The sequence below is a fragment of the Rhinopithecus roxellana genome, chromosome 3 (assembly GCF_007565055.1).
Source record: "Rhinopithecus roxellana isolate Shanxi Qingling chromosome 3, ASM756505v1, whole genome shotgun sequence".
NCBI classification, from domain to species: domain Eukaryota; kingdom Metazoa; phylum Chordata; class Mammalia; order Primates; family Cercopithecidae; genus Rhinopithecus; species Rhinopithecus roxellana.
In genome coordinates, this window is record NC_044551.1 from 86,255,422 (window position 1) to 86,280,998 (window position 25,577).

The 25,577-nt window shown below is 41.1% G+C and overlaps 1 protein-coding gene and 1 non-coding gene across 3 annotated transcripts in view; both read right to left on the reverse strand.

Moving 5' to 3' along the window:
* Nucleotides 1–8,722, reverse strand: part of ADAMTS12 (ADAM metallopeptidase with thrombospondin type 1 motif 12) — a 391,880-nt gene extending 383,158 nt beyond the window's left edge. The window contains exon 1 of one of the 2 annotated variants that reach the window (XM_030927984.1): nucleotides 8,265–8,722. In XM_030927984.1, the coding sequence (XP_030783844.1) occupies nucleotides 8,265–8,391 (127 nt within the window). In that variant the 5' untranslated portion in view covers nucleotides 8,392–8,722. The remainder of the gene's footprint in view (nucleotides 1–8,264) is intronic. The other variant, XM_030927985.1, reaches the window with a different exon arrangement.
* LOC115896652 lies at nucleotides 3,724–3,827 on the reverse strand. The gene has a single exon (XR_004056561.1). It is a non-coding gene; the product is annotated as a U6 spliceosomal RNA (small nuclear RNA).
* Nucleotides 8,723–25,577: the final 16,855 nt, after the last annotated feature.

The following is a 25,577-nucleotide window of genomic DNA, read 5'->3' on the forward strand; positions in this document are numbered from 1 at the left end:
CTCCGACTGGCCACCCACTGCCTCCCTATCTTCTACCCCTTTTCTGAAACCACATCACCCCTGCAGGGCATCCTCTTTGGCATCTTTCCAAGATGATCCACATCTTGTTGCCTTTCATGAGGTCCAAATCTGGCTCACAAGAAGCAACCATGATCCCTGCCATCCCCTTCACCCCCACACCACGTCATGAAAATCAGGCCACTCCTGGCCGTGCTCTTGGTCAGCTCTGTTACCAAATGTCATTCCAGGCAGTCTTTTGCCTATCAGTATTTTAAGGCTAAAATGCTAGTGACCATGCTCCCCAAGCCCATAGCAAACCCTCAAGATCTCTAGCTGTCCCTTCACTTGCCTTGAGTTGGGGCACAGTAGGGGGAATGAATGCCCTAGCATTCTCATCTCTCCTGAAGGAATTCTCTCTCTGAAATCTCTCCACTGGCCTTTAAGCCTCTCCTCACGCGCATACTAGGAGAGTGAAGGAATTAGAATCACACCATCCCCCTGCAAGTCCCACACACATGGTCTGAAATTTCTCTTTAAGTATGTGTAGAAAATTAATCTTTTTTTTTCTTCTCAGACTTAAGGTCTGGGCAGGAACTGAGACAAAAGAGGGAGTCCCATTTGAATACCCTGTTACACATGCAAGTCTCTGCATCTCTATCAAAACAGAAAATAAGCATCTTTTCTAGCAGATTATTTTTTCAAAAAGCCAGATTGACTGATTTAAGGGGAGCACGAATGAAAAGCAACCACATTTTAAAAAATGAATTCTGAACAAAATGTTATACTCTTCCAAGTCAAATGAGCTATAACCTGTTGAAAACTCTGAAAAGAATTGAAAATATCTTATTTGCTATACTAAGAAAACAACTATAATAAAATTTAGGTTGTCATGAAACAGAAACCAACAAGTGTGATTCTAAATCAATCTTACATTATTAAAAATTACTCTAAATTTTTATGTAAGTTGATATATCAAAATAATTGTGACAATTTTACAGAAATATGGAAACAATAGGATATAATAAAGGGGCAATAAATGTATAATTGCATCTCTACTATAATTGCAACTGTGAGACATATTAATATATATGCATATGAATAAAGCGTTTGAAATAATGGGTAAGAGTGAACATTTTTATGATGATGAGATTTGGGGTGTGGTTTTCCTTTCAAAATTTGTAGTTCCTGTGTTGCTTTTCCCAGTTAAAAATAAATAGGTGAGAAGGATTGAATGGGGGAGTGCTATGCTGGCTTATGAGAGAACCATATAGAATATCCAGTAGACAAGATAAGTGAGGCATGCCTGTGCCCCATGACACAAGGCTGTCTGACACTGGTCACTCCCGATGCCCTGCTGATGGTACCCATTACAGCTGGCTACATCCTGAGGGAAGAATTCACCTTGGAAGATGCATCCCTTGACTGAGACTGCTGGAGATGGGGACGGGGCAGCTAGAGTAGAGCTCGAGGTCTTCTCAGGCAATAGGAAAGCAAAATAAGTTTGGAGCGACAGATCCACAGGAGTGTTAGCAGGAGACAAGGGCGTGAGAAAAAGCAGGCCAGGGTAGAGGCAGGCTTAAATGGCAGGCTTGGTATTCTGCCATCAAGGCCATCCAGCAGAGAGAAGCAATAATCCCAGATCTGAGTTAGAAGAACTGCAATGGGAAGAGTGTGGCGGAAGCAAACTTAATCTAGGAGTTATCTCAATTTATCCAGAAAACAACATTTTTTCTCATAAATTTTCTGACTTAAAATATTCTTGATAGAAACTGCCTCTGAAGATACATCTCACAAATTTAAATATGATTTTTGAAAGTATAAAATGAAAGATGAAAGTTTGCCTATGCCCTAGCACCTATTGCCCAATAAATAAAAGAGCAAACACATTTATAAATTTTGACCCAGTTGCTTTTGATCTAATGACTTTTTAAGAGAGCCAATCTACATTGGCTATAGAATAATACGATAATAATTATAGTGTTTCATAAGCGCTTGCTGTGAGCCAGGTACCATAAGTCTTTCCTCATTCAATACTCACAACAACCCTGTGATAGAGATTCAGTTGTTATCCCCATTTCACAATTAAGGAAACTGCGTGTAGGAAGTCACTATGCCACATTATATAACATTCCTTGGATTGAAACGCTGTGCCTCCTATTTCAAAACCATGCTCTAACCACCACACTTCATTAGTAAATAAAGAAAAGCAGCTGCTCTTGGCAGAGAGCGTAGCAGGGTTAGAGGTAATAACACTGCTCCTAGGGATGGTGATCTAACCAGACAAGAAGCGCTTCACTTCTTTACGCCTCCATTTTCTTAGCAATCAATGGACATAGTAATTGCCTCTTTGTCGGGCAAAGTGATAGGGAATAAGATCGGTTTTCCCTCCTGATCTGATTACATAGGAGGCAGCTAAACCATGGCAGCCCATAGGTGTGGATGGAAATCAGGGGTCACTTACAAAGTGTGGTTTGTGTTGGTGACCCAAGCTCAGCTACCTCAACTATACAATGGGCATAATAATAGCATCTACCTCCTAGGCTGGGAGTGAGGCTCCAATGCATTAATATATTTAAAAGATTTAAAATTGTGCTTGACAAATAACATTCATTAGTTAAACACTAGCACTGTTGGTTTTAAAGGTAGAAACTTGGCTACCAGGGATCACTGTGGACATAGACATGAATAACCTCCAAGCAGAGATAGGAGAGAAGCCCACACTCACCTTAGCCTCCTCTCCATAGGCTAAGATTAGTTTTGCAGATTTGTTAGCTATAACCTTGGCCAATGAAAGCCGAACTCAGAGGAGATATGATAGCAATGGAGAAATAGGTGTCAAGAAATAATAATAGCTCCTAATTTTTATCATTTCTGTGGTCAAGTACTACATTAAGAGTATGCCAGCTTGGTCTTATCTAATCCTCACAATTCTGTGGGTAAGCATTATTAACTGTATCCCTCATCTGGGGCTCTACTTCCATCTCTGTAAAGTGACAACAATGAGGGATGAGGATTTGTTCCTGGGCAATCTGATCTCAGAGCACACACTCCTAAGCTCTGCCCTCACTGCGTGCATCACCAGGGTCTGTTACCCAGCACAGATGTCAAGGCGGGTTATCAATAAGGTGTGGGGTTGGGAGGGCCAGAGGCTGAGATACACGAAAATTACATCACAATCTATACAAGGGTGTGTAGCAATACATTATAAGCTCCTAATACTTTGATTTGCCTTGTTTAAAATTATATTGGAAGCCTCAGTCCACAAGTTTCAATGGTACTTCATGAGAAGCTCTTGAGTAAAGGCTGTTGGCACAAGCGCTTTTTAAAATACAAAACAAGGCATCTTTTACCCTCAGCTTAGAAAGAACAGAGGTAAGAGTATTTACTAGCTTTGTACAGTTTAGGCTAAATCTATAGTATTTTTTTTTTTTTTTTTCAGACAGAGTCCTGCTCTGTTGCCCAGGCTGGCATGATCTCGGCAGCCCACTACAACCTCTGCCTCCAGGGTTAAAGAGATTTTCCTGCCTCAGTCTCCCAAGTAGTTGGGACTACAGGCGTGCACCGCTACACCTGGCCGATTTTTGTATTTTTAGTAGAGACAGGGTTTCACTGTGTTGACCAGGCTGGTCTCAAACTCCTGACCTCAGGTGATGCACCCGCCTTGGCCTCCCAAAATGCTGGGATTATAGGCATGAGCCACCACGTCCGGCCTATTCTTTTTTCTTTTTAATGCAACGCTTCACAGATTTGCATGTCATCCTTGAGCAGTGGCCACACTAATCTCTGTATCGGTACAATGTTAGTATATGTGCTTCCAAAGCGAGCATTATCTGTACTTATTCTTTATATTTATTTCTATCTTAGAAAGAATTGAATTTCTAAGATCCCTTTCTAACAAAAGATTATGAAATTTCTATAGTAGAGGTTTTTTTCATAATTATCTTCCATGGAAAATAACTGTAACCTTGCAACACTATTTTTATTATAGAAATTTACACATGTTGGAATGTTGTGAAGAACTGTGTTGGTCTCCTCAAAATTGTAAAGTATGCCACAGAAGTTTGGATTTGCTCATCAACTCTATGATAACTAATGTGCTAACTATATAGATTATTATAATCAACGCAATATATCAAATCTGTGAACTCTCTTCTTACATTAAGAAAACAGCTGAAATCCTTTCCTCCTTACAGAATTTTTAAAAAATAGAATACATAAATAATTAAAACTCTTATCTGAAAACACTGCAACATTCCCTCTGTTTCTTGCACAAGCCTAAAGCTCATCTCTAATATGGAATAAAGTGCCTGTCCTGTTGATTTCACAGAGATGTCAGGAGCAAAAGAGGTCATGGAACAGACTGGCGCTTTGTAAACAGCATAGGGATAAACAACCCAAAGGGGATATGATTGGCTGTAGAAGAGAGGCAGTATGTTGTGTGCGAGATTAATATTTCCTGTTGTTCTGATACTTGGTTGTGAACCAAGAAATCCTGTGTAAGTCACAGCACATTCCTATATCACAACTGAGCAATGTGGAAAAAATACTGGGCAATTAGTCAAATAGCCTGTTTCTATGTTTCTAGTCCCAGAAAGGACTGGATTTATCTCCATACTCCTTCCAACGACTAAAATCCTGATTTAGCCCAACTCTGAGAACTAGAAGGAACCTAAAAAGTTATGTAGTGTCTGAATCTAGAGACTCAGTCTCCAACCATGGAACCCTGTGCAATTCCCTTTACCCTCCTCGTGAAGGGGCATTTATTAGGTGCTCAATCGTATATGCTGACTAACTGATGCCCTAGACCTCCCATTCCTTATCCATAAAAGTAAAAAGGGGGCCAGGCATGGTGGCTCATTCCTGTAATTGCAGCATTTTGGGGAGGCTAAAGTGGGAGGATTGCTTAAGGCCAGGAGTTCAAGATCAGTCTGGACAACATAGCTAGACCTCATCTCCATAACAAAATAAATTAAATATTTCAAAAATAAAAATGGGTGAGATGATCTCCGAAGTAATTTGTAAGTTTAAACGTTCAGGATTTGAGTGCATTCAAAAATGCTATCAAAGTGGAAATGGAAGTCTTAGGAAATTGGTTATTTGTGAGGATGTAGGTAGGTCATTTGGAGGGAAAACCCAGGCCATCCTAATCCCAGATAGCCTTAGAATTTCATTCTCTATTGGTTTGCCCTCATCCATCCCTTCCTCCTTCTTTCTGACTCTCCTTCTTAATTCTAAGTATAAGTCTGCTTGGAAATTTCTCCTCTGAGATATGAATGGAAACTTCTCAAAAGAAGACATTTATGCAGCCAACAGACACATGAAAAATGCTCATCATCACTAGCCATCAGAGAAATGCAAATCAAAACCACAATGAGATACCATCTCACACCAGTTAGAAAGGTGATCATTAAAAAGTCAGGAAACAACAGGTGCTGGAGAGGATGTGGAGAAATAGGAACACTTTTACACTGTTGGTGGGACTGTAAACTAGTTCAACCATTGTGGAAGAAAGTGTGGCGATTCCTCAAGGATCTAGAACTAGAAATACCATTTGACCCAGCCATCCCATTACTGGGTATATACCCAAAGGATTATAAATCATGCTGCTATAAAGAAACATGCACACATGTTTACTGCGGCACTATTCACAATAGCAAAGACTTGGAACCAACCCAAACGTCCATCAGTGACAGACTGGATTAAGAAAATGTGGCACATATACACCATGGAATACTATGCAGCCATAAAAAGGATGAGTTCATGTCCTTTGGAGGGACATGGATGAAGCTGGAAACCACCATTCTCAGCAAACTATTGCAAGAACAGAAAACCAAACACAATTATGTTCTCACTCATAGGTGGGAACTGAACAATGAGAACACTTGGACACAGGAAGGGGAACATCACACACTGGGGCCTGTCATGGGGTAGGGGGAGGGGAGAGGGATAGCATTAGGGGATATATCTAATGTAAATGACGAGTTAATGGGTGCAGCACACCAACATGGCACATGTATACATATGTAACAAACCTGCACGTTGTGCACATGTACCCTAGAACTTAAAGTATAATAAAAAAGAAAAAAAAAAAAAAAAGAAATTTCTCCTTTGCACCAAATGTGGATTATTTGTAAATCCACTAGGAAATTGATAGTGGTTGGTGAAATGCTTTTAAAAACTGAAATTATTGGCTGGGTGCAGTAGCTCACACCTGTAACCCCAGCACTTTAAGCGGCCAAGGTGGGCAGATCACCTGAGGTCAGGAGTTGGAGACAGCCTGGCCAACATGGTGAAACCTTGTCTGTACTAAAAATACAAAAATTAGCCGGGCATAGTGACACACATCTGTAATCCCAGCTACTCAGGAGACTGAGACAGAAGAATCACTTGAACCCGGGAGGCAGAGGCTGCAGTGAGCTGAGATCGTACCACCACACTCCAGCCTGAGAGAGAAAGCGAGACCCAGTCTCAAAAAAAAAAAAAACTGAAATTATTTTTAAACCTAAATAAATATAGATCACCAATAAGCTTGGAGCACGTTATAGGTTTTTTTGAACAGTGGATACTCTCAGCACATAGTTCTAGATAGAGGTGACTAGGGAAAATAATCATATCTCACTTTTCAGAGAGCAAAAACCATGGCCCATGGCCCAGTGGTGTCTGCTTCACACCAAGCTGAATTCCCTTACAATGAACATGTGGAGCAAGCAGAGCTGAAAATCAACCCAGGAGAATGTGTGTCTTTGAACGAAATCATCTCCAAATGCCCTGGGAAGTGCTTGCAGGCTTTGTTTGTGCTGCCCCAGAAGGGAGACCTTTCACAAAGGAACTGTTTTTCAAAGAACAACAAGGCCTGCTATTTTAAACTTGGGGGTGGGAGATTGTATCTGGACCGTTTACACAAGTGAGTGCTGGCTGACTGACATCTAACCCCAGTGTTTGCTGGCTCCAGCTTTCCAAGTAAAGCAAAGAGAGGGACTTGCTTCTGACACGTCTTGAAGCCACAGCAGATGAGTTGTCCAGCAATATTTGAATTTTACCACATGGGCAGAAAACCCTGCTCAGAAATCCTAAACAAGGACAGGCTGGTGATGTTTATCAACCAAGTGACCTTGGTAATTAAAGGGATGTCAGAAAACTATGCAGGACACTTCCCAAAGCTTCAGCACAGTCAGCAAACACAGGACTTAGTGCATGCTAACCCAGTGCTCTGTGTGCATGTGCATGCGTGTGTGTGCATATGCGTGTGTGTGTGCGCGTGTATCCTTATTATTGCTACAGGGCAGTGCTGCATGATTCTAAGAGTCAGACTACCTGGGCTCAAAACCCTGCTCTACATTAGCTGGCCTCATAAGCTCTCCAAGCTGCAGCATCCTCATCTGTACAGCAGGGACAGCAACACTGGTACCTGCACCCTGGAAGGCTATTGCCAGTGGTGGGATGGGATGACCCAGAGTGCCACATGGGCCATTGCTGCTGCTAGGACTGTCTACCCCCAGAGGTACAATGAACCCCCCACCAAACACGAAGGTGCCTCTGACCCTTCCAAGTCCAATAAACTGCTGAGTGTTAGGCTTAAAAGAATAACAACAACAACAAATTGTCCATCAGAATGCTTCCAGTGCTTTCTACAATAACATGAGTCCAGATATTCAGAAAGAAAAGCTGCCAGCTGTGGTCAGTGAGACAGGACAGGAAAAAGTGCGCCCTTACGGAGGTATAGTTCCCCCAAAAGGACTATTCTTTTAAAAACACAATCCTAAATCTTTCCAGGAAACCAAAACACAGCCAAGCCTGCTCAGCAGGGGGGAAGAATCACATTTCCCCTTTCCTGACCAGAAGTTTAAAACTAACTAGAAACACTGCAATGACTGCCAGTAGCCAGTTGGCACTTAAAAAAATGATAATTTTCCATGTTTAGAGTCTGAAAAACAGGGGATCGAAACAGTACAGCATTTAAAGAGGAGACAAAAGAGAAAAAGTTACCAGCTACCTCTTGGGTCTTTCAAAGACCGCAGTGTCATCCCTGTAAAAGAGAGAGCAAGGTACTCACCTTTCTGTAAGAATGAACGACTCATCACCTTAAGCACTGAATTCTGAGAAAGCCTAGGTTCCTGAGCTCCCAGCCCAGATTTCCTTACAACGCAGCCAAATGGCTTTGCAGAGTTCAGTTCTGCCGGGTGGGGGAAGGGAAAAAGGAGCAACAAAGTTCCTGCATGTCTCACCACCACTGTTTTAAAAAGAAATAAAGAAGAGTCACTAACCTTGCCTCCTGTCCGGGAAGCGAACCGGGCCTGGCGGAGGCTGTCTCCCATAGCAAAGCGCCCCAAAGTTAAGGAGCTGGGCCACCACAGAAAGGTTTGCAAGCCAGCTCCTGTGGGCACATGGCATGATTCAGTTGTTGGGGAGAAGAAAAGTCAGAAAAGTTTTAGCCCTCAGCTCCAGAAATCAAGTGCTCCCCTGTGGCCCAGCAGGAAGATGCAGGGGTGCATGGTCCAGGCGCGAGAAGGCAGCGACTGCAAAGCTGCCCGCGATCTCCCTGTGCTTTTTTAAGCAGAAAGGGGCTAGACACCTTTTTCCCCTCCCTCCTCCTGAAAGGGGAGTGATCCAGCTGACAGTGTCCGCTTTCGGTGGAGTGTGGAATGGGCCGGAGCGGGAGGGCGCAGTCCACCCCGGTCCCCACCCCTCCGCCTCCCGCATGCCCCGCGGCCTCGCAGCCCACTTGGTGCATCTTCCTCCGGGACTCCCACCCCCGCGCTCCTCCGGCCCCGCCCCGAGCGCCGGGCCCAGCTGGCCGAGCCGGCCAAATAGGGGAGACCCGGGAGAGCCGCCCTGGGCGGCACTTGGGAAGCTGCGAGCGAGAGGCCCCCAGGCCACCCCGACCAGCGTGCTTAAATATACGCTCAAAATGATGAGAACAGAGTTGGGGCAGAGGGGGGCCCCACTCCCTTCATCCTTCCGCTCTCAGCGCTGCTCCCTCCCATACTGTTCTCCTCCAAGTTCCTGAACTTTTCCCAACATCTCTCTATCAAGACTCCTCACCCACTCGGACCGCTCCGGGATTCTCTTCCACTGGAAAACCAATAGGCGATTTTTCTCTTTGCCAAGTCACACAAAGGGAAATGGGCTGCGCTCATCTGCTAATGTGACCTCAGGCAAGCCCCCTCATCTGTGCGATGAGGTGACTGCAGCAAATGCCTGTGGGCCCCTCTGAGTCTGCCGGTCTCTATGTGGCTTTTCTGCTTTTAGAACCCCATCTTTCCTAGCCCATCTCCATTCACTCAAAAGGAAACCAGGAGAGTGGAGGAAGTCAGTCAGCTCAGGAAGGTGTTAAGGTATCTCCCCAGTTTCCCTGAACTGGCTACCCTGGAGGGGCATCCATTCATTCAGAGGCTCAAGCTTTTACATCGGTGAGAGAATGCCACAATCCAGGACGCTTGCCAGGCGTCTTGAGAATTTACTGGGCTAATCCAGCCAAGATTTTTCACCTCTGAGCTGAAGCAGGCCTCCTTACTCCATTCAGGAAGAATTCGGCCCCAATATTGAGTTTTCCCTGGCTGCCAGCCAACCACATGTGTTAATCAAGAGGTCTAGGATACCAACCTACTCAACCTTACATAGGGACAGAGCCGCCAAGGCAAACTCAGTGGCCCAAAAGCAAAGTGGTCCTCTCAGATCTGGAACACATGGGCACCAAGACTTTTAGAAGTATATGCTAGTTTCCTATTATTGTTGTTACAAGTTACCATACATTCAGTGGCTTGAAACAACTCAGATTTCTTATGTGACAGTTCTGGAAATCAGATATCTGAAACTGGTCTCACTGGGCTAAAAAAAATCAAGGAGTTAGCACAGCTGCATTCATTTCTGAAGACTCTAGGGGAGAATCTGTTGTCTTGCCTTTTCCAACTTCTAGAGGCTGCCTGAATTCCTCAGCTCATGGCCCTCTTCCCCCATCAAAGCAAGCAATGGCCCTTTGAGTCTTTCTCACATCACATCACTCTTCTTCCTCCCTTTTCCACTTATAAGGACCCTTGCTATTACATTAGACATATCCTGGTTATCCAGGATACTCTCCTAATTAGCTGATTAGCAACCTTAATTCCATCTGCAACCTTAAATCCCCTTTGCATGTAACAGAACATGTTTTGTCGTCACGAGCAAGTCAAAGAACTACTCTGAGCCTTTTTTCTGTTACATGAGCATTAGGCAGCAGGATCACAACTGGAATTAAAAGATATTCAGATAACACAGGCATGATGATCTGCATTTGCAAGGACATTGAAGAACCACTTTGGGCTAGAATTCTTTTTGTTTCTTTTCCTTTCTTCCTCTTCCCCTTCTTTGCTTCCCTTCACCCTTTCTTTGTTTCTCTCTCCTCCTTGTACTCCTCCTGTTTCTCTTCTTCTTCCACCTTTTTTTCTCCTGCTGTTCCTTTTAATAGCAAGCAAGATCTTGTCCAAAGGGCAAGATCACTCCTAGCTCCCAGGTCCTAGAGAAGAGATTTGTCTCTCAGGCAGAAACCTGAAGAACTCTGGAGAACTGCTGAGTTCCACCAATATCAGGGACGATACATTGAACACTCTAGCTTCACAGGTTAGCCTCTTCAACTCTAATGGCATTTCCCTTATTCCTTCTCCCATCTAGTCTCAAGATCATAACCAGGAATATCCATTATCCATAAGTCAACCAAGACTGAAATATTAAAATTATAAAATCCCACTAACGCTATGTATTCTGCCAGTCCTTCCAAACCTTTGTACCCAGTACTTTGGATCTTCAGCCTAGTAGGACCTTCTAGTCCCTTGATCTCCCATCTTTGGTTTTCTAATAATCAGCATCTCTCTGGGCTGACCACCTTTTCTGCCCAGTCATACCCTTTGATCCACCTCCTTAAACCAGTACATTCAACATCTCATATCTTCTTCATCAAAATCTGACTTTGTTTTACCCCAGCTGCTGATTTTCTCTGCTCTTTGTTTCCAAGTGCTGTTGAAAAAACTCACATAATTGCATCTAATTGTGCAACTATCAATTCATGTCTCCAACTTTAGCAAGTTCTCAACATGACTTAGCACAAATACACATTCTGCTACTATTCTAACGTTCCTCCTACTCTTTCCAGAATTTACAAAATCTCTCCAAAGCTTGGAGTTACCTCAGCATAGAGAGACTTAATCCTCCTCAACTTTGCTTCTGCTTAATGAGAAAAGGTAACAAATCCCTTGATGACCAAGGTTGGTAGCAAAAAAAAAAAAAAAGCCAACTACCTTTCCTGCCCACTGGAGATAGCAGAACTGTGAATCACTGTATAGTATCCAAACTACCCCTGAGCTTATACAAACATACTGCCCTTGAGGAAACACTGCAAAACCATGCAAGATTCCAGAGGTGAATGATAGCTAAGAATAGCAAGCATTTATTACATGCTGACTATACGCTTGGCTCTGTGCTAAAGACTATATGGGCATTGCTTTACTTAAACTTCATAAAAAACTTATTATGTGGGTACCATTAGTATCTTCATTTTATAGATGAGGAAGCAGACACTGAAAGGTTAAGTAACTTGCCTAGGATTAAACCTAGGATTAAATGGCTATGAAAGTAAAATCAGGATGAAGCAGTAAAGTTCAGAGAAGATGTAGCAAAATCACTAAGTCGATTCAAATATAGGTCTGTTTTACTTCAGGCCCCTAGTAATGTCCTCATCCACAAAGAGTGAAGAAGATTAGAATACTGACATATGGACATCATTAGAATGCCTTGGGTGGTAATTTAGTCCATTATAGTATTTTCCAAGTAAAAATGCAGTTGTAACCCCAGATCTAAGATACCTCACAAAGAGCTCCCTCTGTTTCATTAGCAAATCAGGCAGAAAAAATGTTCATACATTCCTAATAAACCCTTAGGGTCACAAGGGATGGCTGAAGTTCAAGGAAAATTAGCTCAATGCATCTTTCAGAGCTGTCACTAGCATTGGAAAGACAAAAAATAAATTGACAGTGGCCCAAAAAACCCTGACTTGGCCCTAAGAATCACAAATGAATATGCCACAAAAAGAGACTTTACATCTGTTAATTCTGCCTAAATACCACAATCATCATCTCATAATAATAATCATTGTGTTGAACATTACAGTTTTTAAGGTGTTACTGCTATGCAGGTCAAAGGGTAGAAGGGAGAAAAATCTTCATCTGACGTTTTCAAGAGTAGTTAGACCTTAACTCCATCTGAAACTCAAAAAGTAGTGACTTCGAACATCATATTTAAATATTGTTGCCACATGCATTATATTCTTTTAAATCTTTCTGCAACCAGATCTCACAAGAATTCACTCAAGTTACTGAGACCACAAAAGTCTCTTTTATTTTTAACTCCACTTCCAACTTTGCTGTAAGTTTGAGATTATTTCCAAATTTTGTTAAACTATCAAATGTCATAGTCTGTTCTCATTCTTTACAATGATTGAAAGCTTGGTAGAGATGCTGTAGAAATTTTTGGAAATTAGGGAGGCCTTTAATGACATGTTTATCTTTTATATTCTAGAACTTAGCCAACTAAATGCCTATGTATGGTAGTTTTTGGTGCAACTGGGTAAAAGTGTCCATGCTGACAGCTGTGGATCTTACCATTATCATACTGGTCTCATGCTGGTCCTGAACCACATGGGCACTATCCCCTTTCTTTCATTCAACCTTAAAGATTAAATCTGAGTTAAAGAATAGTGTGCCCATTTTTTCCCATGGAAAGGAAGAAATTAAGGATGAAATGTATCAGAGACACTTTCAGTACTACCCATTTAGCAAAAAGAAAATACTCCATTTATTTATTCAACAAATATTATTGACGGTCTACTATGTCTAGGTACTGAGAATGGAACAATGAATAAAATAAGAGTCTCTTTTCTCATACATGCATGCATACACTCTAGTGTGGGCTTGTGGGAGGTAGAAAATAAACAAGTAAATAGAGAATATGTGCTATAGTGATAAATGCAATGGATAACAATAAGCAGACTAAGGAGAACAAGGAGTGATTGAGAGGGGATAGGTTACAATTTTATATGAGGGGGTCAAGAGGGGTCTTTCTAATAAGATGATATTAGCAGCAACCAGAAGCAAGTAAGAACCTGAGCAAAATAGATATCTAGGAGAAGAATATTCCAGGCTGGGAAAACAGTAATAGCAAAGACCTTCAATTGGAAATAAGTAGAAACATGCTTGGAGAGCCCAAGAAAGCAAGGAGTTTGGTGTGGCTGGAGTGTGTGGGCAAGGGTAGAATGATGGTAGAAGTGGGGAGGTTGTGTATGTTCTTAGAGACCATAGTGAGAACTCTGAATTTTACCCTGGACAAGTTAAGAAGCACTGAGGATTTTGCATAGAGGAGTGACAAGAACTCACTTAGGAGTTAAAAGGATCTCTTTGGGTGCTGGGTTGAGAATGACTGCAGAGAGGTAAAGGCAGATGCACAGAGAGCAGTTAGGAGGTTGTTGGATTAATCCGAGCAAGAGATAATGGTGGATTAGATCAGGTGTTAGCAAAAGACAGGGAGAATTAATCAGATTCTGGATTTATTCTGAAGGTAGAACCAACAGGACTTTCTGATTATTTCAATGTGTGGCACAAGAGAAAGCAAGAAGTCACGGATAACTAAAAGGTTTAGCATTGCCAGTAATTAAGATGGGGAAGATGGTAAGTAGAAAATATTTGAAAAAAAAAAAAAAGAAAAGAAAATATTTGGTGGGGAAAATCAGAAATTCAGTTTGAGACATGTTTAGATATCTCTTAGATATCCAAATGGAAATGTCAAGTAGATTGTTGGATATACAAGACTGAGCTTCAGATAGAAGTCCAGGTTGGAGGTATCCTTTTGGAAGCCATAGTAGTCACATGGATGAGAGTACCTATGAGTGAATTCAGCAGACAAGAAAGTAGACATGGGGACTAAACTGTGAGGTACTACAATATTTAGAGTTATAGGAAATAAAGAGAAATCAGTAAAGACCAAGGAGTGAGCAATGAGATAAGAAGAGACCCAACACAGCATGTTTTCTTTGAAATCAAGTGAGAAAGGAGCCGTTATTCAATAGTTCAAACGGAGTAAGAGCTGGAAAGGAGTCCTGGCTCTTCATACTAAGCTGCATGGAAGACAAAAGTGGAAGAGTGACACCAAAGACTGAGTCTGATCAGTTAAGAAACAATAACTCCACATACCAATAAATGCAGTGCGATCAATGTCCTTGAAATCTGTCCAGATTAGAAATTCCCTCATGGCGAGTGTTGTCAGGAAGAGATGAGAGTACTAAGGAATGTCCACAGTCCTAGTTTACCCCATTCTTTATGTTCTCTTAACTCACTGAGTTCAACCAGAAGCCTAAGAGAGCCTGGAGTGTGCCTCTCCTCCTCAGAGCGGGAGACCAGGGAGTTCTGCTGTGATCTGAGAGAGCCACTGCCTCTATTTTTCACTGTTCTTTGGTGTCCTCCTGGGATCACTGAGAGGAAGACATCAGCTGCGCCCTCAAGAAAGTTAGAAGTGAGTACATTAGATTAGTTCAGGTAGCAGTAACAAGATACAGTCATGCATCACTTGATGGAGATGCATCATGTAAAATGTGTCTTCTGTAAGTTATTTTCATCATTGACAATGATCAAGTCACCTAACAACTTACAGAAACCTAGATGGCATAGTCTACTGCACACCTGCGATACATTATATGACCTATGACTCTTAGTCTACAAGCCTATTTAGCACATTACTGTACTGAATACTGTAAGCAATTGTAACACAATGGGAAGTAGTTGTGTATCCAAACATATCTAAATATAGAAAAAGTACAGTTAAAATACAGTATAAAAGATAGAATGTGGCACATCTTTGTAGAGCAGCTCCATTATAATCAAATGAGACCACTGTCATATATGCAGTCCATTGTTGAACAAGTTGTTGTTATGCAGTGAATGACTGCATCATACTAGTACCCACTCTTTTTTTTACCTTCATTGAGGTATAATTTAACATAGAATAAGCTGAACATATTTAAAGTGCACACTTTTATAAAAACTGAGATGAATACACCTGTTAAATAATCATCACAATACATTTTGACATATATATACCAGAAACTTTCTCCTGCCCCTTTGTAATCCCATTCTCCCATTTCTACTTGCATCACCACCAACCACAGTCAGCCACTGTTCTGTTGTCTGTTACTGTAGATGGGTTTGCATTTTCTACAATTTTATGTAAATAGAGTCTACAGTATGCACTTACTTTTGTCTGCCTTCTTTAACTTGGCATACTCACTTGAGATCTGTGGATATTGTGTGCCAATACATTGGTCCTTTTTATTTCTGAGTTGTATTCTACTTTATAGATATACCACAATGGGTCTATTCATTCACCTCCTCATTAAATATCTATTGACCATTGGAAAAATTATGGAGGGAAAACATGGTCAAGGATGCCTAGCCTAGAAGCAAGCAGATGCATGCATACCACTATTCATGTTAAAGATCTTTCCCTGGAGTCGAGGAGGCAAGGACCCCAAGTGCTCCAACAACTGCATGTCAATGGACAGTACATGTTTCTCCTCAGGATAAAATGATGTTGGGCCAGATGCAGTGACTCACAACTGTCATTCCAGCACTTTGGGAGGCTGAAGCAGAAGGATCACTTGAGCCCAGAAGTTCAAGACCAGGCTGGGCAACATACGGAGATCCTTTCTCTATCAAAAATAAATAAATAAATAAATAGCTGGGCATGGTGGTGGATGCCTGTAGTCCCAACTACTCAGGAGGCTGAGGTGGGAGAATTTCTTGAGCCTGGGAGTTAGAGGCTGAAGTGAGCCATGATCGTACCACCGTAGTCTAGCCTGAGCAATAGAGTGAGAACTTGTCTCAAAAAAAAAAAAAAAAAGTGACTTTAAAAGATACACATTAACAAAAAATCAGCTTTGAAGTTACCCCTAGATTAAGATTAAAGATTTCCTGTGGCTTTGTTGAGTCTCAACACAGCTTGACCACACTGCTAGAGAGAAGTGTAGGTTATCTCCACAACCACAAGATGAGCATTTGCAGCACTTTGATTCTTTGGAGCACAGAAATACAGAATTTGTGGTCTCAGGCATTCCTGCCTCTGCTAACGCCTTTATCCATCTCTGCCATGCTCTACAAATGGTGCCCACCTTGCCGGGGGCGGGGCAGGGAGGCCTCCTTTGTTACTTTATAGCCCCTCTGTGTGTTACAGATAACACTTGACATACTGTGAGTTACTTGTTTTGCTCTCACCTGAAATCTGCACCAAGTCTCTTGGGAGGCCTCCAAGATCAAAGGATTGTACTGATTTAGCCACTACTTCCTAGAGTAAAGCAGTAGCCAGAATCAGATTAAAGTGTTGTGATTCAGCTTTTGAAGGCAAGAGTGGCGATATATCTCTGAATAGCCTGATGGAGTCTTTGAAAGCCAGTGTGAGAAAATCAGGTACACTGGTTATGTTGATTGAATACACAGGTTACTATGTAAGGCAGAGGGAAGTCTGTGAAGAACTCACAAAAAGGAGTGATGCCACCAAGTAGGGAATTAGAAAGCAGGCAACTGAGCTGCCTTTCGTACAGTGAGATTCGAGTTCATTAGATGCTGATGATTGATTTTCTACTGATTATAAACTGTAGGTACAGAGAATATGTTTTATTCATTTCTGCATTTCCCTCAAAGATGAGCCTGGTGAATAAATACTTGATTAGAGGATGGCTGTGTGGGAGGATGACCTAGTGGGGAACATTCTGGGGAAGGATCTGGGCTTTGAGGCCCCCTATTAAAAAGAGTTGGTTTCCTCGCCAAACCCCCACCTGACCTTGGGAAACAGATTCTGGAGTTAGTGTTAGACTATTCTCTCCTCTCTTTGCCTTCAGGAATAAACTACTTTGCAGATTTTCTCAAAGCAAAAGTACCTATTTAAATCATCAGTCACTTAAGCAAGAAGAGGTTTGTGAATATTGACCTAAGGGCCACTTGTTATAACAGACACCTCCACAGAAGGTGAGGCATGGCTGCTGCTCAGGAGCTCAGGAGCTCAGGAGCTTTTGCACTGTTCTAGATACACCCTCTGTCATTTCTACATGTGGGTCTGGCTCCAGTATCTAAGAGTATAGATAAGAAAAAGTAGCCAGTGGCTGGGGCTGTGCTGGTAAGGATGTGGCCACTGAGACCCAATATCTCATGTAATAACAGTTGTTTTGGGGGAAAGGGTACAATATCTATAATTTGCTTCAAAATATTTTATTGTCAATTATTCTTGTGTGTTACTTTTACACCCTAGAAAAAAGAGCCCAGGTGTAATGGGTCACACCTGTAATCCCAGCACTTTGAGAGGCCGAAGTGGGCAGATCACTGGAGCCCAGGAGTTTGAAACCAGCCTGTGCAACATAGCAAAACCCCATCTCTACAAAAAATACAAAAATTAGCCAGGTGTGGTGGGTCACACCTGCAGTCCCAGCTACTCAGGAGGCTGAGATGGGAGGATCACTTGAGCCTGGGGAGGCTGAAGCTACAGTGAGCCATGATCACACCACTATACTTCAGCCTGGGCAACAGAGTGAGATCCTGTCTCAAAAAATATATAAATAAACAAGTACATATTTTTTAAAAGAATATGGGCTGGGTGTGGTGACTCATCCCTGTAATCCCAACACTTTGGGAGGCCAAGGCAGGAGGATCACTTGCACTCAGGACTTTGAGACCAGCCTGGGCAACATAGTAAGACCTCGTCTCTACTAAAAAAAAAATTTAAATTAAAAAAAAAGAATATGAACCCAAAGAATGGTGAAGTAATATGTAATCAAGTTTATGCTACAAGTCAGCAACTGAAAAATACTTCAACTATCTTTATCTCTGATAAGTACCAGATGTTTCTTAACTAGAATGTTTAAGATATCTGGCTTGACTGAGATATTATAGAGACAATCCCCAAACTTATATAAACAGGATATAAAAAAAGGGATTTCTGCTTTTAATCTTAATGGAGTAATAGGGATGCAATTTGCCCTCTCAACTCAAACAAGTAAAAAACAATGGGCAAAATACATAAAACAACATGTTTCAGACATTGGGCAACTAGCAGCATGGGGCAATAATTCCTGAGAAAAGGCAAACAAGTGATGTGAGACCAACAATTAACCAGCTTACTTTCTAGAGAGACTTTCCAGGTTGTACTGCTGGGAGAGAAGGGTAGGATCCCAAACGGCTCAATGGTATCTCTGAGTTGGAGTCAGCTAAGAACCGGAGGAGGCCAAAATGGCTAGGAGTTTGCACAGGAGACTGCAGAAAAGGAAGGACTTGCCCAGAGAGGAGAGAGCTACATACACAAAGAGTTCCAGAAATGTCTAGAGGGTTCCCTTCAAACCTTTAACTGAGCATTGCTCACCCTCTGCATGTGTAGAAACAACCTGAGGCAGGAGGAAAAAAGGAAACACTAGAAAGCTTCAGGTGTAATAATGCCAGTGATTACACAGGGCCAGAGACAATTTGTTGTCCCACCAGCCAAACTGGAAAAAACGTTGTAATATACAGGCATCAGAATATTGCTTCAGTAATGAGGCAAAATTAGACCTGGAATAAAAGTTGCTCTAGTCTCACATTTTACAAAAGCAAATCTTCAAAGGACCAAACTTCATAAGTAATCGAAATGTGACCCAAAGTGCAAGAACCAAGTGCAAGAATATTTAAAGAAATTTTTTAAATATCCAGCATCCAACAAGGTAAAATTTACTGTGTGTCATTCAATAAAAATAATTGCCTGGCATAAAAAGCAGAAAATACAGTTCAAAATAAGGAGAAAAGCCAATCAACAGAAACGGACCCAGATATGACACTGATAAGCATCAGTAGCTAAAGATATTTTTAGAGTTGTAACAATTTTATTCTATAAGTTTAAGAAAGTAGACGAGCATATTGAGGAAAGACATGAGAGATATGAAAAAGACCCAATTCCAAACTTCTAGGGATGAAGAAAACAAAATCTGAGATGAAAACTGCTCTGCTTAATATTACACTGGTATTAATAATTGATTAGACACTGCAGAAGAAAATATTAGTAAATTTGAAGACATAGAAACTATCCAAAGTGAAATACACAAGGAAAAAGACTGACAGAAAAACTGCATCAAGGAGCTATGGAACAACTCCAAGAAGCCTAATTTGTATGTAATTGAAGTCCACAAAAGGGTTAAGGGGGAACAAAGACCATTCAGAGAAATAATGGTCAAAATTTTTCAAACATTGAAGAAGGCTATAAACCCACATATCCAAGAAATTTAATGAATCTCATGCACAAGAAACAAAGAAAACTACCCCAAAGAGCATCACAATCCAATTGCTCAAAACCAGTGATAAATGGAAAATCTTAAAAGCAGCCAGAAAAATAAGACATATTACATGTAGAACAAAAAGGGAAAATGAAAGAAATTTTCACTTAAAACGTTACAAGCCAGAAAACAGTGGAGCAACAGCTCTGAGGTATTAAAAGCAAAAAAAAAAAAAAAAAAAAAAAAAAAAAGAGAAAAGTTAAAATTCTATAATCAGTAAAAAAAATACTTTCAGACTCTAAGATGAAATGCGTTTTCTCGGACACACAAAAATCAAAGTAATTCAAACAAAAACAGACTTACACATACATTGTTGTCTGCACAGAGTACTGCGTCGTGAACCATCTGTGGGTCTCTCAGCCGTGAATACCAGCACCTGTTCTGGTGGAGGTGGCAGGGGAGTAAAATGGACTCTGTGAGGGTCCTTAGTTTTGGTTGTTTAATCCACTATTTTTGTGCTGGTTGCCTCCTGCCAGGAGGTGGTGCTTTCCAGAAAGCATCGCTGTAGTAGTGTGGAGAGGGAACGGTGGTGGGCGGAGCCCTAGAACTCCCAAGAGTATATGCCCTTTGTCTTCAGTTACCAGGGTGGGTAGGGAAGGGCCACTGCGTGGGGGCAGGGCTAGGCGTGTCTGAGCTCAGACTCTCCTTAGGCTGGTCTTGCTGCGGCTGCTGTGGGGGATGGGGTGAGGTTTCCAGGTCAATGGAGTTATGTTCCTGGGAGGATGATGGCTGCCTCTACTACGTCATGCAGGTTTCCAGAGAAGTGGAGGAAAGCCGGCCGTCACAGGTCTCACCCAGCTCCTATGCAAACCGAAGGGCCTGTCTCACTCCCACCATGCCCCACCTCCCCGTGACAGCACCGAGTCTGTTTCCAGGCAGTGGGTGAGCAGGGCTGAGAACTTGCCCCAGGCTACCCACCTCTCAGCTGCAAAAGCAAGCATGGCTCTCCTTCTTCCCCAGCCTGTGGAGTCTGCACACTTGATTCATGCCCTCCCCTGAGTTCTGGCCAAGAGGCTTCTCAATCCGTTCAAATTGTTACAAAGTTCAGCTGGAGATTTCCTTTTCCCTGTGGCCTTTTCCCAGTGTCACCCTCCCAAAGGACCCCTCTGAGGCCAGGCAGAAATTGCTTGCTAGAGGACCCACCGAATTCACAGGGCTTTCCCTGCTGCTTCCTCTACCCCTGTATTTCACTCTGCTTTCTCAATTGACTCAGCTCCAGGTGAGGTCAGAATCTTCTCCGGTTATCTAGACCTTCAGTTTCAGGTGTGTGTTTGGGGGCAGATGAGCTCCCTTTCCCACTTCCACAGTTTGGGCACTCACAGTATGTGGGGTGTCTCCCAGGTCCTGCAGAAGCAATCTGCTTCCTTCAGAGGGTCTGGGGATCCTCTCAGGTTTTCTGACTTATTCCTGCAGTTGTTCTGGAGGAAAAAATCACATTGGGAGCCTCCACATGCTACTCTGTCTGTCCAAGTCCAGGCTGCAATATAGTCCTGCCTCTCATCTGCCATGATCCAGATTTACACATACTTTGTTAATTGACTTTAATAAATAATACCAAGTCAATTCAATGGATGAAATAATCACTTCAATAAATGATGCTGGAACAACTGGATAATTATATACAAAAATTTACCTTGATCTTCAATTCACGCCAAATTCAAATATGAATTTAAAAGGGATTATAAGGCTGGCCACGGTGGCTCACACCTGTAATCCCAGCACTTTGGGAGGCCGAGGTGGGCAGATCACCTGAGGTCAGGAGTTCAAGACCAGCATGGTCAACAAGGTGAAACCTCATCTCTACTAAAAATACAAAAATTATCTGGTCATGGTGGAAGGTGCCTATAATACCAGCTACTTGGGAGGCTGAGGCAAGAGAATCACTTGAACCCAGGAAGCAGAGGTTGCAGGGAGCCGAGATTAAGCCATTGCACTCCAGCCTGGGCAACAAGAGTAAAATTCCATCTCAAATAAATAAATAAATAAATAAATAAATAAACGGAGGAGAGGGGGGATTATATTTATTTTTCAAGAGAAATTTAAGAGTTAAATATATGCAACATTAGAATAAACTTTAGCAGAAATTCTAAGTGAACCTGGGTTTGGAAAATATTTTAAAAATACAACCCAAAAGCTTTCATAGTTTCTAAAGATAAGTAAGAAAAATATATATATGCTAAAAGCACAAACTCTAAAAAAAACAAATAAATTACTTGGACTTCATCAAAATTAAAAGCTTTTGCTCTTGAAAAGACACTGCTATGAAAATGAAAAGTTGATGCCTGGGCATGGTGGTTCACATCTGTAATTCCAGCACTTTGGGAGGCCGAGGTGGGTGGATCATGAGGTTGAGTTTGAGACCAGCCTGACCAGCATGGTGAAACCCTGCCTCTACTAAAACTACAAAAATTATTACCCAGGCATGGTGGTGCATGCCTGTAATCTCAGCTACTCAGGAGACTGAGGCAAGAGAATCACCTGAACCCAGAAGGCGGAGGTTGCAGTGAGTCGAGATTGTGCCACTGCACTCCTGCCTGGGCAATGGAGCAAGACTCCATCTCAAAAAAAAAAAAGGGCGGGGGAGGGGATGAGAGGAGGGGAGGGAAAAGGTGAATCAAGGACTAGAAAAAACTATTTGCAAAACATGTATCTTAAAAATTATGTAAATTGTTAATATGTAAAGATCTCTCACTGCTAAATGAATAAAACACAACCAATAAAAATGGACAAAATATTTAAATGAACACTTCACCACAAAAGATTTATAGATGCCAAATAAACACATGAAAAGACTGTTAACATCATTAGTCATTAGGGAAATGCAAATTAAAACCACAATGAGATATTGTTATGCAGTGGAAAGGCTAAAATTTAAAAGGCTAACCATACCAAGTATGGATATCTTGATATGTAGGAACTGAACTCTCATACACTGCTTGTACAAATGTAAATGGTATAACTACTTTTGAAAATAGTTTGGCAGTTTCTTGAAAAGTTGCATATACACCTACCATATGACCTAACCATTCTACACTTTGGTATTTACTGAAGAGAAATGACTGCAGTATATCCACACAAAGATTTATATACAAATGTTTATAACAGTTTCATTTTTAGTAGCCCAAAGCTGGCAGTAATTCAAACCTATCAACAGTTGAAAGAATAAACAAACTGTGATATATCCTTATTGTGGAATAACACTCAACAATAAAAAGGAGTAAACTATGTTGCAGGAAGTCAGGGACCCCAAATGGAGGGACAAGCTGGAGCCATGGCAGAGGAACATAAATTGTGAAGATTTCATGGACATTTATCACTTCCCTAATAATACTCTTATAATTTCTTACGCCTGTCTTACTTTAATCTCTTAATCCTGTTATCTTCGTAAACTGAGGATGTATGTCACCTCAGAACCCTGTGATGATTGCATTAACTGCACTAATTGATTGTAAAACATGTGTGTTTGAACAATATGAAATCAATGCACCTTGAAAATGAACAGAATAACAGTGATTTTAGGGAACAAGGGAAGACAACCATAAGGTCTGACTGCCTGCAGGGTCAGGCAAAAATGCCATATTTTTCTTCTTGCAGAGAGCCTATAAACAGATGTGCAAGTAGGAGAGATATCACTAAATTATTTTCCTAGCAAGGAATATTGATATTTAATACTCTGGGAAAAGAATTGCTTTCCTTGGGGAAAGTCTATAGACAGCTGCTCTGGGAGTGTCTGTCTTATGTGGTTGAGATGAGGACTGAAATACACCCTGGTCTTCTGCAGTACACTCAGGCTTATTAGGGTGGGGGAAAAAACACTCCCTGGTAAATTTGATATCAGACCAGTTCTCTGCTCTTGAACTCTGTTTTCTGTTGTTTAAGATATTTATCAAGACAATGTGTGTACAGCTGAACACAGACCCTCATCAGTAATTCTAATTTTGCCTTTTGCCCTTTTATCTTTGCTTTTGTCCTTGCCCTATTTCCTCAGAAGCATGTGATTTTTGTGACCTACACTCTGTTCGTACACCCCCTCCCCTTTTGAAATCTCTAATAAAAACTTGCTGCTTTTGCAGCTAAGGTGGGCATCATGGACCTACCAATATGTGATGTTACCCCCCGGCAGCCGAGCTATAAAATTCCTCTCTTTGTGCTCTTTCTCTTTATTTCTCAGATCAGTCAACACTTAGGGAAAATAGAAAGAACCTATGTTGAAATATTGGGGGCAGGTCCCCCCAATAAAACTACACTCAGTAGCATGGATAAATTGCAAAATAATTATGCTCAGTGGAAAAAAAAAGCTCGACTTTTTCTAAAGCACAAAACAATGATATATATGATTCCATTTATATGGAATTCTAGGTTAAGCAAACTATAGTGACAGAGGCAAATCAGAATGAGTGAGTCTGAAAGAGAGACAGATTACAAAGGGGCAAGAAAAAACTTCAGGCATGTTAAAATCAAGTGTTTAAAAGCATATGCACTTTATTATGTGTGAATTATATTGCAGTTTTAAACATTGATAAAACATTGTCGCATTTTTCTGAGGTAAATCCTTGATGCTAGATGCTAGCTAGATTCATCAAACCTGCAGAAGAATGGTTTTGGTTTGCATTTCCCTAATGATTCATGATATTGAGCATTTTTTTCACACACCTGTTGGCCATCTGTATGTCTTCTTTTGAGAAATGTTTATTCAGGTCTCAATTACCATATGATCCAGCAATCTTATTACTGGGTATATATCCAAAGGAAATGGAATCAGTATGTCGAAGAGATATCTGCACTCCTATGTTTGTTGGAGCACTATTCACAATAGCCAAAATATGGAATCAACCTAAGTGTCTAACAGCAGATAAATGGATAAAGAAAATGTGATAGATAAACACAATGGCATACTATTTGGCCATAAAAAAAAATGAAAATTCTGCCACTTGGTACAACATGGGAGAACCTGGAGGATATTGTGTTAAATGAAATAAGCCAGACCAAAAAGACAAATATCATATGATCTCATTCATATATGAAATCTAAAAAAGTTGATCTCATAATAGTAGAGAGTACAATGAGGGTTACCAGAGACTAGGGTGGTTAGGGGGAAGAGGGGATGGGAAATGTTGGTCAAAGGATGCATAACTACAGTTAGATAGAAGAAATAAATTTCAAGAGATCTACTGTATGGCAAGGTTTTTATACTTGATGATATACTATATTCTTGAAAGAGAGTAGATGTTATATGCTTTTTCCACAAAAAATGATAAAATGAGGTAATACATTTGTTAATTATCTAGATTTAACCATTCCACAATGGATAAATACTTCAAAACATCATATTGTATACAATAAAAGCATAAAATGGTGCCAATTTTTTAAACTTTTTAAAAAAATACATAGTAAAAAGAACTTAGAAGCTATACATAAAGAGTCAGTCTAAGTTAGTTTGCAATGATGGAGGTGGGAAGAGTGCAGGGGCTGATATTCAAAAGCACTCCTCAATGACTTTGTAGTGGTTAGACCTATGTGCAAATGCTACAGTCATTCCTCTGATCATTGTAAACAAGCAAGAAGAAGAGTGGGAATGTGAGCTCTTGGACTGAATATGAGGCCACTGGAAGCATCTAGGATTGGAGTTCCCAGTCTATCTCTGATTGAGTCACACACGGGCCTAGGAGGTAACAGGGAGTTAAAATTCCTTGTGTCATTCTTAAAAGACAGCAGAGGATCTGGGGCAATGCTTTTTAACCTCAGCTGCGTATTAGAATAACCTGCAAAACTTTGCAAAAATAACATCTGGATCTTAATCCAGACCTACAAAATCCAAATTCCTAGGGGGAGGAACCCAGAGTTTGGAATGTTTTTAAACTCCTCAACAGCTGTCCTTAAGATAGCTAAGAAAACAATGCATCAACAGTTTATTCTGTGGCAGAATAATCAATTGGAAAAATTTTACTGTATTTTGTTTTTTTCTTAAATGGATATTCATAACTTTAGAAAGGAAAAGCAGCCAAGGCCCATACCTGCTCCCCTCCCCCTAATCCCTCACATCCTTACATCCTTATTGTCTTTTGCCTGAACTTTATTTCAGGGGAAGAGTAATAACTAATTCCTTCCTTCCTTCCTTCCTGTATTTCTTCATTCTTTCTCAATGTGTTTCAGAGTGGGAGTTGGGGAAAGGCTACTTCTTTGTTTTAGAACAGTGATTCTCAAACTTCAATATATC